We start from the raw sequence: 12,660 nt of genomic DNA, 5'->3' as shown, positions 1-12,660 counted from the left end.
TTGTGCCATCTACACACAATGGAATACTGCTCAGCGATGAAGAGGAATGAATTCTTGATCATTGTAACAAGGATGACACTCAATTCAATTTCAACTTAATTATGCTGAGTGAAATTAACTAAATAAAAGGAGTACATAATGTTAAGAGTCTATTTACATAAAATTTTGTAAAAGTGAAAACTTACTCTAGTGATAGAAAGCAGATCAGTAGTAGTCCAGTGATAAGTGTGGTATGAGAAGGGGCTGGGGGGAGAGAATACAAAGGAACACAAGGAAGCTTTGAGGGTGACATATATGTTGATGATCTCGACAATGCTAATTAATGGTTTCATGACTTTATATCTATACATGAGAACTTTTCAAAGTTATACCCTTTAAACATGCGAGCTTATTATATGCCTATTATACATCAGTAAAGCTGTCAAAAAAAAATTGGCAGCTTCTCATTGACCTAAAATAAAGGTCAGATATTTTTCATAGTATGCGAGGTCCTGCATGATCTTACTCCCTGTCTACCTCTCCAGTCTCACCTTGAGCCGCTCTCTGCTCCCGCTTTATATATGCCATCATAATTGGCCATTTCATTCTTCAAGGTTTTGTGGTCTTTCCCATCTGGAGGCCTTGCAAATGTCATTCCCTCTGCTTTCCCACACTTTGCCTAGTTAGCTCTCTTTCATCCTTCAGTTCTCACTGCAATACTTCCCTCAGAAAAGATTCATCAAACACCCTAAATAGTTAAGGCTTTCATAGTAAGAACTTTCCCTGGCACTCTCTACTTTTTCTTTTTTAAAATTTGTCACAAATTTTATTTAAAATTTTGAGTAAATTTTCAAGTAATGTCTACACACACCACAAAAATAGAATAATTTACATATATTATCAAGTTAGTACTGTTAAAGAACTAGTTAGATATAATTATGACAGTTTTACATATAAGGAAAGAGACTGAGTAATTTTAAGATCACACAAGTACTTGTCAATGGCAGTGATTTGAACGCAACCCTCTCTGACCTTAAAGCACACAGTCTCAATTAGTGATTAATGATTCCATGATATAATATCCATTATGATAGGGTACCAGAAAAAAATCTAATCTAGAAGTCAAAGCATGATCTCTAAATAATATGGCAGCAGGTGTATAGGTGATACTCCCAGACAAGCACTTGGAAGGGTCTAAAATAGGTGGTACTATCTGACAGGTAAGCCAAACATGGAAATGGAGAGTCCAGAAAATGATCCTGAAATTTGGAGATCAAGAGAGGCATCAGGAAGTTAGCAATGAATCCTTGCAAGATAGGGTAAGCACAATAGTATATTAGGTAGATTGTGGCACTGGGCAAGTTACCAAGGCAAAGATCCAGTAATTAAGTGCAAGATGAGAACCAAGACATCTCCAGGTCTAGGCAGAAACTTGTGGAGAAATTTAGAGACCAGAAGAGAGTAAATGTGCCTTGATACTAAGTGCTAGAATGCTGATTTGCGTTTCTAAAATTTCTCCCTGTCCACAACAGACCTTCACCTTACCACTCCCTTATTACCCCATTCCAAGTTCAAGGATGTCTCAGAAGAATTAGTCTACAAATGTGAAGATTCCAAATGTAGGAGTCGCATGTTAATAGCATAGGGCAGAAGACAAAGAAGCTGGAAATTGCAAAGAAATATTAATTCAGTATTCAATTATCTCAGTATTTGTTTGCAATAGCCAGATGTTATAATATAAATTGCATTCATTGTCTGTTCTATTTTTTTATTTTCTAAATTAAAAAAAGAGCTTATCTGATAAGGATTTGCAACTGGAATCAGTAGACAGCCTTTTGGTTAAATGACACTGTCACTTGACAGGTAAAAAACATCATGGTATTCAAAATTCTTCATCCTCCAAGTGGATCAGTGACCTAAAGTACAGGAGTGTTCATAAACTCTCTTTGTAATATATTGCCTCCTGTCAGGGAGAAAGGACTTATCTTAAATTAAGAGCTAAGATACTACCAGTATCTAAGATACATTTATTTCTTTAAAGGGGGTGACTTTTTAAGCCAAACTTCTCATCTGCTAGATTAGTATTTACACCAGTCAGTAAAATGTAGACATTTTCACAATATTAACAATCTGCACAAACTGTAGTAATTTAACTATATTTCAATAAAGTGTGTCATTCTCACAAGAGAAGGCTTATTTGTTTATAAAAAGTATAATCTTTGCTTTCAAATAAATCTTTTTGTAGCATGTGTATCTTTGTGATTGAAATGGAGTAAGTGCATATATTCCATTTTTATAGAAATAGCACTATCTAAATAAACAGAATTTTTCATTGACCATCTTAAATGGATTATATAACTTTAGAGACCACTGTATTTTCCAAATGTCTCATTAACATCCCTGCTAGACATAAATTACAGTCAAATCCTCTATTCCTAGTTTGACTTGCTTCTAAATTTGGATCCCTTCTCATACATTGTAAATCAAATTTGATCCATATTGAAAACAGTATGATGTTTTTAAACTGGTCTCTTTATGGATAATAATATGTAAGTATAAATTAATAAGCAATATTCAGCAGCCTAGAATCTAATCCAATTGTTAAAAGTTCAATGCTGTCCATAACCATCAGTTCTGGACTGATTGGCAAAACTGAATACATATTTTAAAATAACATAAAGGATGTTGATAAACTGATTTAGCCATTATTCTTGTATCTTAAATAGTTTAATGTTATCATGTTGCCCTGCAATAAACTATTATTTTCAGAACTAGGAGGATCCAATTTTAGGATTTTAAGTTCAGTGAGACCTTTGGTTTTCTACCAAAAGTAGCACAGACTGTTACTTCCTCTTTCCTAAAAGAAGTCAGCCTAAATTCTAGTGGCATATCAAATAAAATCACAACAGCCACTTCTGTTATGTGTCGGGTTGCTTCAATAGGTCGATGCACTGGTGAAATAATAGGTTATACTTCAGGAGCATAAGAGGGAGAAAAGGACAAAAATTCTAATTAAGTTTGATATCCTTATATTTCTGGAATGATGAATACACAGGAGAATATGGTAATCCTGAATGTCAACCTCATTTTCACAGAACTTCTAAAAATTTTTAATAATGCTTTAATTTCTCACCTTCATATAAGACTCAAGATCCACTTTTGATAAAGGTCTTGAAAGAGCCCAAATGCAAACTCAGATGTCACGTTTTTATGTTTGAAAAGCGCAGTGCGAGCAGCCCAGGTTTCAGGTATCAGGACTGTCACGCCCTTGCTACATGGGTTGCACTGCAGAAAAACCACCACAAATCATCTCGAGGATGTATATAATTAATTTTATGTTTGTATTTGTCCTCTTCTATGTTTTTATGCTGTTTCTTTTTATATTTGATTTTTGAGGTCATTCTTGGTTTGAGGTGAAATACCTCAAGCTTAATATTAAAATAACGCTGGTGATATTGTAGTATAAGTTTTAATAACCAAATTCAGGGTCACCTTTTTTTCCACAAGTTTTAAAAGGAACTGTCATAAAGTTGTCAAAAGAAAAATAACCTGTCACTCCCTAACCCTTTTAAATATAAGAAGGTATTATGTGGGTTTATTGCATAATTTCTTGAAGGGCAAAACATTTCTACTATCACTGCATATTTTCACAGTGATCCTTTATCTTATTTATTATTACTTGGAAGTGGTTTCAGACTTCATGAGAGTTTCTTACCACTTAGTTGATTTTCAGTTAAACAGGAAAAAAAAAAACTTTTTAATAATTTTCAGAATAGCTATTCTTCCAGACGGGAGTCTACGGATCCTAAATGCTTCTAAATCAGATGAGGGAAAGTACGTTTGCCAAGGGGAAAATGTCTTTGGTTCTGCTGAAATCATAGCTTCTGTTTCTGTGAAAGGTAAGAAAATGTGGCTAAATGTTTTATAAGCATAGTTTCATGGCCTTATCAGAAAGTGAATAAATATAACGTGCATGTATGTGTATTTGCACGTATGTGTGTGCATGTTCCTGTTCAAGAAATATATTGTACACAAAGAACTAACACAGTTGAATTATCCCTTTCCATTATTTAGGGGACTATGCAGAAAGGAACACCTTGTTGGTAGAAATTTAAATATTATGCTCTGAACAAAATATGTGCAGGATAAAGAAAGCTTTCTGAAGTTTTAGTCGAGGTCTCAAAATTTAAAAGTATGCCAACAGTATAAAAATATTTTCCTGAATCAAGATTAATTTTAGCATCAATCAGTAATATTCCTTTGTTACCACTTCAACTGGGGATTTGGGGCAAAAAAAAGAATAGCAGAGGGAGGACGTGAACATGTGGTGTTGAAATATACATCAGATGAACTGACAACAGAGCTACTCTTTGATTTCTGCATCAATGGAATTTTTATACACTGTAATTTTTTAGTATTATAAATATTACTGCTTAAATGTTTCTGTTAGTTTTCTAGTTCTAAAGTGAACTAGATTCCAAGTCTAGAACCTTCTTCTGAGACTACTTGTCATTGTTTAGTACTAAGAAAATCTCCTATCTTAGACATTCTCTTCATTTGGTAAAGGAATACTTTTCACGGTGAAGTATATCACTAATTTTTTCCATTTGTGCATGTAGTATATAATGAATCATACTTTGGCCACAAAAAAATATAGTAATGTTCATTTTCCCCTTTCTTCAGAAAGAGAAATGTAATTAAAATAGCCAGCACTCTGATATTTCAGAAAAGAAGCAAACATCCAGGGAAGGAAGGAACATAATTTTAAAAATGTCTTCACTTATAGCATACATTACTGGGATCCAAGTCAGTTTTCCAGTCTGGGTCTCATTCCTTGTGTGTGCTAAACAACGTTTTTCATAGTGAGGCAATGCTGGATCCACAGACTTTTTAAATTTAATAATAACAAAAATGTTCTCTGTTAATGACAAGTTAAGTGGAATATTTAGTTACTCAGAACATTCCAATTCTCACAAAGTTGAAACTGCAATATGCTGTGATGATCTGTATTCTCTGATGAAGCCAGAATTTAGAATGCCACACAGAATATTTGACTTCCAGAATGTTAATATTTACAGTGGCATTCCTTTCCTGGTATCGCTCTTTCTGAGACTGCTTTGAAGGACGCTGCATATTAAAGGATCTTATCAGTGATTAACAATGGTCCTTCATCAGACTATGCTATTGCAAACAGTAGAGCTGAAATAGGAAAATTAGGCTAATTTTTCATCTTTGTCAGGCTTCTTGAGGTATCTACAATCAGGAACCTAATTAGGAAAAAAGAAAGTATCAAAATCCTGTCTCCATCACCTCCCTACTTTATTCAAAAAAAATATCATATTACAGTTGTTTGATCATTAGCTGAACTAACCCTTAGATGTACAGCTGGTATTAGCCTTTATTGGTTTAAAGTTGCTCTAAACCCAGTAAAAATGTATCTATTTTTTAAAAATTTAACTGAATCATTAAATAGTTAATGTAAACATTTTTTCTCAAAAAACATTTCTATTCAATATTTTGCCTTTTTTTTAGATCTCAATTAAAGCATCCACAGTCTATCAAAGGGGATATTTTATAATGAGCCAGAGGTGCCTCTTCTACTCCTCTACTTACAAGGTTTTGTAAACTATAAAGCGAATACAAGCTGGTATAGTAGTAGTAGTATAGTTTTCATCTCCTTTAAGATAGTAATTTGAAGGGAGGTGCTCCGTATAACCTTTAAAGTGAACTCACTTGAATTATTCCTCCTTAGATGTGAAGCATTTTTTATTGTAAAAATTATTTTATTTATACTTGATGATCCTTGAAGGTGGACAGGGAGGCTACAGCTTCTTTTTTCTAATGTTCCTCCTTCCAGGAGAGCCAAATGCTCTTTCTAGTTATGTAGTCTTTCCTCTTTTTCATCCAAGCTGACTTCTTAACAGGAATAGGGACTTTTAAATCATCTGTTCCCTACAAATGCCTAGTGAAATGCCCTAACATACAAAATGGTAATATTTCAATTAATAATAGTTTATTAAAAGATATGTATCTGGAGCAACTGTATTACATAGATTCCTTGTTTAATTTTTTTCTCTATTATTTAAAATACAGAATGAAGGTGAAAACTATATGTTATGCTAATTAACGTATCTTTATTTCTATAGAACCTACAAGAATAGAACTTACTCCTAAAAGAACAGAGTTAACAGTGGGAGAAAGCATCGTCCTTAACTGCAAAGCAATTCATGACGCTAGTTTGGATGTCACTTTCTACTGGACACTAAAAGGACAGCCTATTGATTTCGAGAAAGAAGGTGGACATTTTGAAAGCATCAGGGCCGTAAGTTAATAAAATTTTATTCTTTGAGTAATAATACTTTTAGAAATTTAGACTCAAATGTAAAAACTTTCTTATCTGTGAAATGTTAAGGAAAAATTAGGACAAAATTCAAATTGATTCAATTATTTTATTTCATTATTTTATGTTATGTCAAACTGAAAGTAATACTTATTTAAAACACACCCAGTAAGAAATTGAGAATATTTGATTATGCAGATCTGATTTCTTTGCCATTTTTTTCTATTTGATTAGTATTGTCAATATTTACACTTTACTTCTCAAAAGTTATGTGGCTACATGAACATAAAAGTGTTATTTAAAGCATTCTTAGCAATTACGATACAATAAATAAATGAAATAAGCCTGCCTGTCCTACTCCTGAAGAAATAGTAATTCTTGGGTATTCTTTAATCTCTCACAAGCTATACAGCTCAAACATGCAACCCAAAGTCAGAAATGCACATTAGCCTTAGACAAACATTCACAGACATGCTCATTTCTCATCTGCCAAATCTTTCCTTGTAATATCTTCTTTTATATATCTATGTGACAATCAACTAAATGGAATAAGAAATCTTTTGAACCAAATTCTATAGTACGATCATAGTGTCTTAACAGAGAAGTAGAAAAATGATCTTTCCCCCCACTGGCTTTTTTAAAACATAAAAGAGTAACATAATGATGGAGAGAGAGAAAGGCAGTGGAACTTGGGTGGCAGAGAGAGATTTTGGCTGAAATATCTCTTCTATATTGGTTAAAGAGGTGGATCCAAATACAAACTATGCCTACAAATACAATTTAAAATGCTGCCACACACTTATTAACTTCAGTTTATTCTTCTGTAAACATTTTGGGAAGCACAGGTAGACCACAGCTGTAATGAGCCCAAACATATAAAACTTGGCTTGGATTGAATTTTATTTTAAAGGTAATGTGATACAGTGGGAAAAGTCCTAGGCCCAAAGTAAGGAATTTTCTGGGTCAAGACCCAGCTCAGTCCTTAATCAGCTGTGTAACAAAAAGCCAGTCACTTGATTTGCCTTGGCATTAATCTCATAGAGCACTAAACTGAGGGAGTTGGACCAGATAATTTCTAAGACCCCTTCTTACTCTAGAATTTGAAAAATTTGTATTAGCAGAATAGTAAGAATTAATTTTCTTTGTTGCATTTGCCAATGTAACTTAAAGTAAACATTTTCTTCTAAATTATTCCTTTCATCCTGATTTACTTTGCAGTTAATGAGAGAGACTGTATAAATAAGAAAAAAATTACCCAACTGCATTATTCACATCTCATTAAATAAATCAATTTTAATTGTCAATGGTTATGTTATATACAAAATATTTAGATCATGTTAAACTCATTTTCCTTGAATTTGCGATTTTTCTCTTTTATTTACCTTGGGTCGATCATAGCTTCAAATTTTGAACAAATTTTATGCTATGAATGTCATAAAACAAAACCAGAAAAATATGACACAAAAATATTACATTTGAAAACAAAAAAAATATACCATCAAAAATATTTCTTCTTAAGATTACCTGTAAGCATTCATTTTGAGTGATCAGAAATATAAAGAAAAAATATGTCTAAACTAAATTTTGGGTTTTCTTCATAGAAGCAGGCTCCCTTTTTATTTTAAAATATCAGTAGAGAAATTAATGGTCTGATAAATTATATGAATTCTTGTTATTGTCTCTTAGATGTTACCACTTTAATTTCATGTCCATTCATTTGTATCAATAAATACCTTTAATCCTTTTCATAAGGTTGGCAGTTAATAATACCTGCTGTATCTCTCTTTACACATATGCTGTTCCTGCCCTTGAGAATTACAAAATTGACTCCTTACTCCATGCAAACCTATATTGCTACAAGCCATAATAAATTAAGCTCAGTTTGTAGACAGTGATAATAAACTCCAGAATAGAAAAATAAAGCAAATTAATACATTGAGAAATGAGAAAAATATTTAGCTTAAGGTTATGTAGGATATATCACTTTAGCTTATTTTAAAAAAATTAATAGAAGTATGTTTGTACTTAAAATATGTGGAAGCTTCAAAACTGCAAAGTGTAGAAGAAATTGTCTATTCCCTCTACCCCAATTACCTCAAACACTGATTGGGTCCTGGCTGGCTTCAAGGATATACATGGGAGAGAATCCCATTCTGTGACTTGAAAAAGTCAGAGAAAAAAAAAGAAAAACATTCTATCCCCATCCTGCCTTTCACCTTGTGAAATATAATATGTCTGAGAAATAACATGTTTTAGAAGGAGGGATGAAAGTGTTATAAAGAAGCGAGATTTGGGAAGGCCTCTGGTCATGTGGATACTTTCTGTTTGAGAGGCCCATTGAAGACTCTGGGAATAAGAGGGCAGGCCAGGGCTCAGAAGAGAGCCTAGTGGGGTGATCTATGGTTTGCTTTGAGTTTCAAAGGAGAGCCATTGAAGAGACCTTAGGGGTCTAGGCTAGTCCAACAGAGTAAGAAAGCCCAGCAGGATTCAGGACTTAAGCAGGAATAGAGTGTGCCTTTGACTGAAGTACTCTTTAGGTTAACTGACCTGTCCCTAACCCACCAGTGGGTGATTGAATGGGGGTGAATCAGCAGAGAAAGGGGGGTATATATTTCAAGCATATTAACACTGCATAGTGTCAAATGAATCAACCAAATCTCTGAAAAAAAACAAAAACAAAAAGATACCAATTGTGTTGATACTTTCCATCTTGTAGTGCCAAAATATAGCTTAATGAAGTTCTCTACTTTTCAACTAGTTATAGTGATATCTTTTATACACAGCCATTGGTTTACAGATGAAGCTCTAGGAAAAATTTTATGTGTAACTTTTATAACATCTATAGACGAGGTATATTTATGTTTTAAATAAAACAGTGCTTTTGGACTGCAAGAGAGTGAATAAATAAACATATAATCACATCAGGTTAGAAGAATTATAGCTACTGCTTTGAAATCTATAATGAAAATGCTTCTATTTCTCTTGCCTCTTGACTGAGGCCATGTTTTACAAACCCAGCAATTTGACTGATTTTTGGAGTGAATCCATTACTGAAGCCACTGTTCAAAGGGTCCAAACAATCAATTAGTCTGTAAACATTTGATCCAACTCACCCAAATCCCTTTTTTGGCAATGATATGAGTTAACTGAAGGTGGCAAATTAGTGAGGCTATTCTTAAGATTTAATTTAGATTCAATTGTACAAGCAAAGGGCTGTGCAGGATCCAAGTTAAAATACATGGCCTTTCACCCATAAGAGAGCACAGATTAAGGAGACAGACAGCAGGGTGGGCTAGTAATCTGTTATCACAGTGCTATCACCAGAGAACTCTACATACAGATGGCAGAAGAATTTGGTATTTGAACTGGACCTGGATTGGTAGGATTTTGCCAGGTGGTTAGGAGGAGAAGCTGCATTTCAGACAGAGCGAGCAGGTGAAGCAGACAAGGCAGAGAGTTTAGAGCACGTCTCAGGAACAGTGAGGAACCTATAGCCCTGATGGCATAGTGAAGACACAGAGTAGAGAATAAGTCACTATTTGTTGAATACATTTAAAGGAGAGCAGCAGAGGCGTCATTGTTAAAGGCACTGATTTCTGAGCCATGGAATTTGGGTTTTATTTGGAATGCAACAGGGAGCCATGTGACTCAGATTTGTTCTTTAAGAAGATAATTCTGACAGCTGTGTGGAGCAGGGGTTGAACAGCAGGCAGACTTTACATTCATTCCAGGCAGGTTAAGCAGAGGTTACAATGAGGAATCGACCATTATAAGCTTCAGCCTTAAATAACCACCTTGTTATCAAATAATAATTTGCAATCGTGCTTTGACACAATTGTGTTTTGACACAATTTTTTATGTTGGTCAGAGGTCTTTGAGAACCTCTTAATACTCTCAGGATGTCTGAACAACACCTGAACATGGTGTGTGACTCCAAAGCCACAGTCTTAATGGAGGACTATGGTGATCCATTGTTCTCCAGAGACTTGAAATCCCTAATTATTCATTCAAGATGTAAGCTAGTTTTAATCCCTACAACGCATAAAGATCAGTTACACTGAATATTATGGAAGCCTGTAATTTGTTCCTATTGGAGCAGAGAAAAAAGCCAAACATTTGTAATCAGGAAGGTTGGCAAAACAAGAATTGCCCTTTCCATGGTGAGCTCTCCAAATGTGATAAATTGCAACTAAATGGGCAACCAAATCAAAGTGCACTATTTGATGGTCCTTCATACTTACTCAATCCTCTGGTTATAACAATACACTCAGGAAAGCAGAGTAGGGATGTTTGACTCCATTTTTAAATGAGGAAACAGAAGCATAAGACTTTTCCAGGCCACATGAATTCTAAATTGGGGTAACAATATTAAATACACTGTGACTTTTAAATTACATTATGTTGATTCTCCTTTATAAAGCTTACCCTCTCCACATTCATTGACCATTATGTGTTCAGCCCTTGTCTATAAACTGTGGGAAATAAAAATAAAAGGGAGATTTGGTTCTGGCCTTCAATAAATGTAAAGATGGCATAGAACATAAAGTAATTCAAGAAAAATATGACCATAAAAATAATTACTAATTTTTTATTAGAGCCAAATACTGTTGGAGACCAGAAAAGAAAGAGATTAATGTGAATTTTTTTATCATTGTGGAGAAAAGTGAGGAAAGGAATTAATTTAGCACCTGCTATATGCCAAGCACTCAGCTTTTATATATATATATTTATATATATAAGTATATATACACACGTACAATAGCTCATCAATTCCTCATAACAATCATATAAAGTAATATTATTTGGGAAGAAGGTGCCACCTGACCTAGACCTCAGAGGATGAGTAGCATTAGGATAGGAAAAGAAAAAGGAGAAAGTCAACCTTAGATCAGAAAAGATATTGTATCTCAGGGTTACGAGGGATCCTGGAGATTATTGAGTTAGTCCTAGATTGGTACATGGATTCTCCATCAGTATCATCAGTGTCCACTGTAATCCTTTTAGTGATGAGGAGCTCACTCCTATGACATAGTCCATTCCATTACCAACCAGATCTGAATGTCAGAAAATTAGAAAGTTGGAGTAATTATGATAATCTGTACACTGAGCATAGGAATCATAAGGGAACATGCATGATTCATAGCCCTGATTTGTGTGGAGTATTAGGTAGGTGAAGGGGCCAGAATATAAACTCCTTAATACCGTAGGATTTTTTATTAGCTGAAAGTCGTAGCCTATGTCAGTCTTCTTATCATGGTTACTTCTGTTCCTAGTTTGTCATCTTAGAAATTAACCACTATTTCTTAAGGAGTAAAAGTGTCAGAGTAGAAGACAGCAAGTGCTCAACTGGTACCATTCTCTTTCCCGATGGATAAAAGTTAATGTTGTAAAAATAAATGAAATCACTGGACATACTGCCAGGGTTTACTGAGGCACAAAGCTCTTAGGACTTCGAGACCATCTGCTGCACCATCTTCTTCATCATATTAGCAGGTGTAAGTCTTGGGGGCACTTCATAACTAATCAGAAAATGTATGAAAGGCAGAGAATCAACAGTTCTACCAAAGTCACAAGTTCTCTTTGGCTCATTCTGCTCACTAGTAATAGTCATACTTCCAAGTAGTATGGCCTCCTGGACTCTGAGCCATACTCCTCCCTGTCTGGCAAAGGGCTTGTCCATCCTCATCACTAAATTTCTTGCCTCCTGGATCTTTGTCTTGCTCTGAATCCTGGTAATTCACCAAGTTTCTGTACAGAACTCTGCCCTAATCTTTTGACTGCATATATTAGCTTTATAACAGTTTTCTCCTAGTCTTTCACCTAGTTTAACAAAAGAAATTACATTGTCACTTTAATAGGACAGAATAGAGTAATAACCAACCAAAGCTTGGGAGCTAAAGAGAGGTTACACTCAAAGGTCCAAGAATTTTCAGATCATTCCAGAAAGTGTACTACATCCATGCTCCCTGCTTGTCTGTGTTAGAGAATGTGCCTCCATCTACTCTCTTCTCAAAGTAGTAATAGTTCCCATGGCAGAAAAGAATGCACATCTTCTTAGTATGTGTATGTTTCATGCAGTCACATGAACATGACCAAAATATGCCATTAAAACTTGTGATTCTGTGACATTTTATGTATTAATGACATAAGCTAAACTATGGGGCCCCCCAAAGCAAAGGCTAATATTCTGTTTTATTTTTGATCACTTTGTATGTCCATACAACAGCCACTCTGTCAATATTTGTTGAAGAAAAAAATAAACAATAAAAATAAAAACTGTAAAAGCATTTTCTCAGCTTAGCCCACTACTGCATTATTTCATGTTTTAACATAATTAATTA

At 34.4% G+C, this 12,660-nt stretch overlaps 1 protein-coding gene across 2 annotated transcripts in view; it reads left to right on the top strand.

The window, feature by feature from the left end:
- The window catches only part of CNTN5 (contactin 5), a 1,402,912-nt gene that overhangs the window by 1,208,075 nt on the left and 182,177 nt on the right, over window positions 1-12,660 (top strand). For both annotated transcript variants that reach the window (XM_059930535.1, XM_059930534.1), the window contains exons 14-15: window positions 3,751-3,878; window positions 6,126-6,301. In XM_059930535.1, coding sequence (XP_059786518.1) covers window positions 3,751-3,878; window positions 6,126-6,301 — 304 coding nt within the window. The remainder of the gene's footprint in view (window positions 1-3,750; window positions 3,879-6,125; window positions 6,302-12,660) is intronic.

Source organism: Balaenoptera ricei, chromosome 8, assembly GCF_028023285.1.
Source record: "Balaenoptera ricei isolate mBalRic1 chromosome 8, mBalRic1.hap2, whole genome shotgun sequence".
Classification (NCBI taxonomy): Eukaryota; Metazoa; Chordata; class Mammalia; order Artiodactyla; family Balaenopteridae; genus Balaenoptera; species Balaenoptera ricei.
This window is presented reverse-complemented; position numbering and strand designations above follow the sequence as displayed.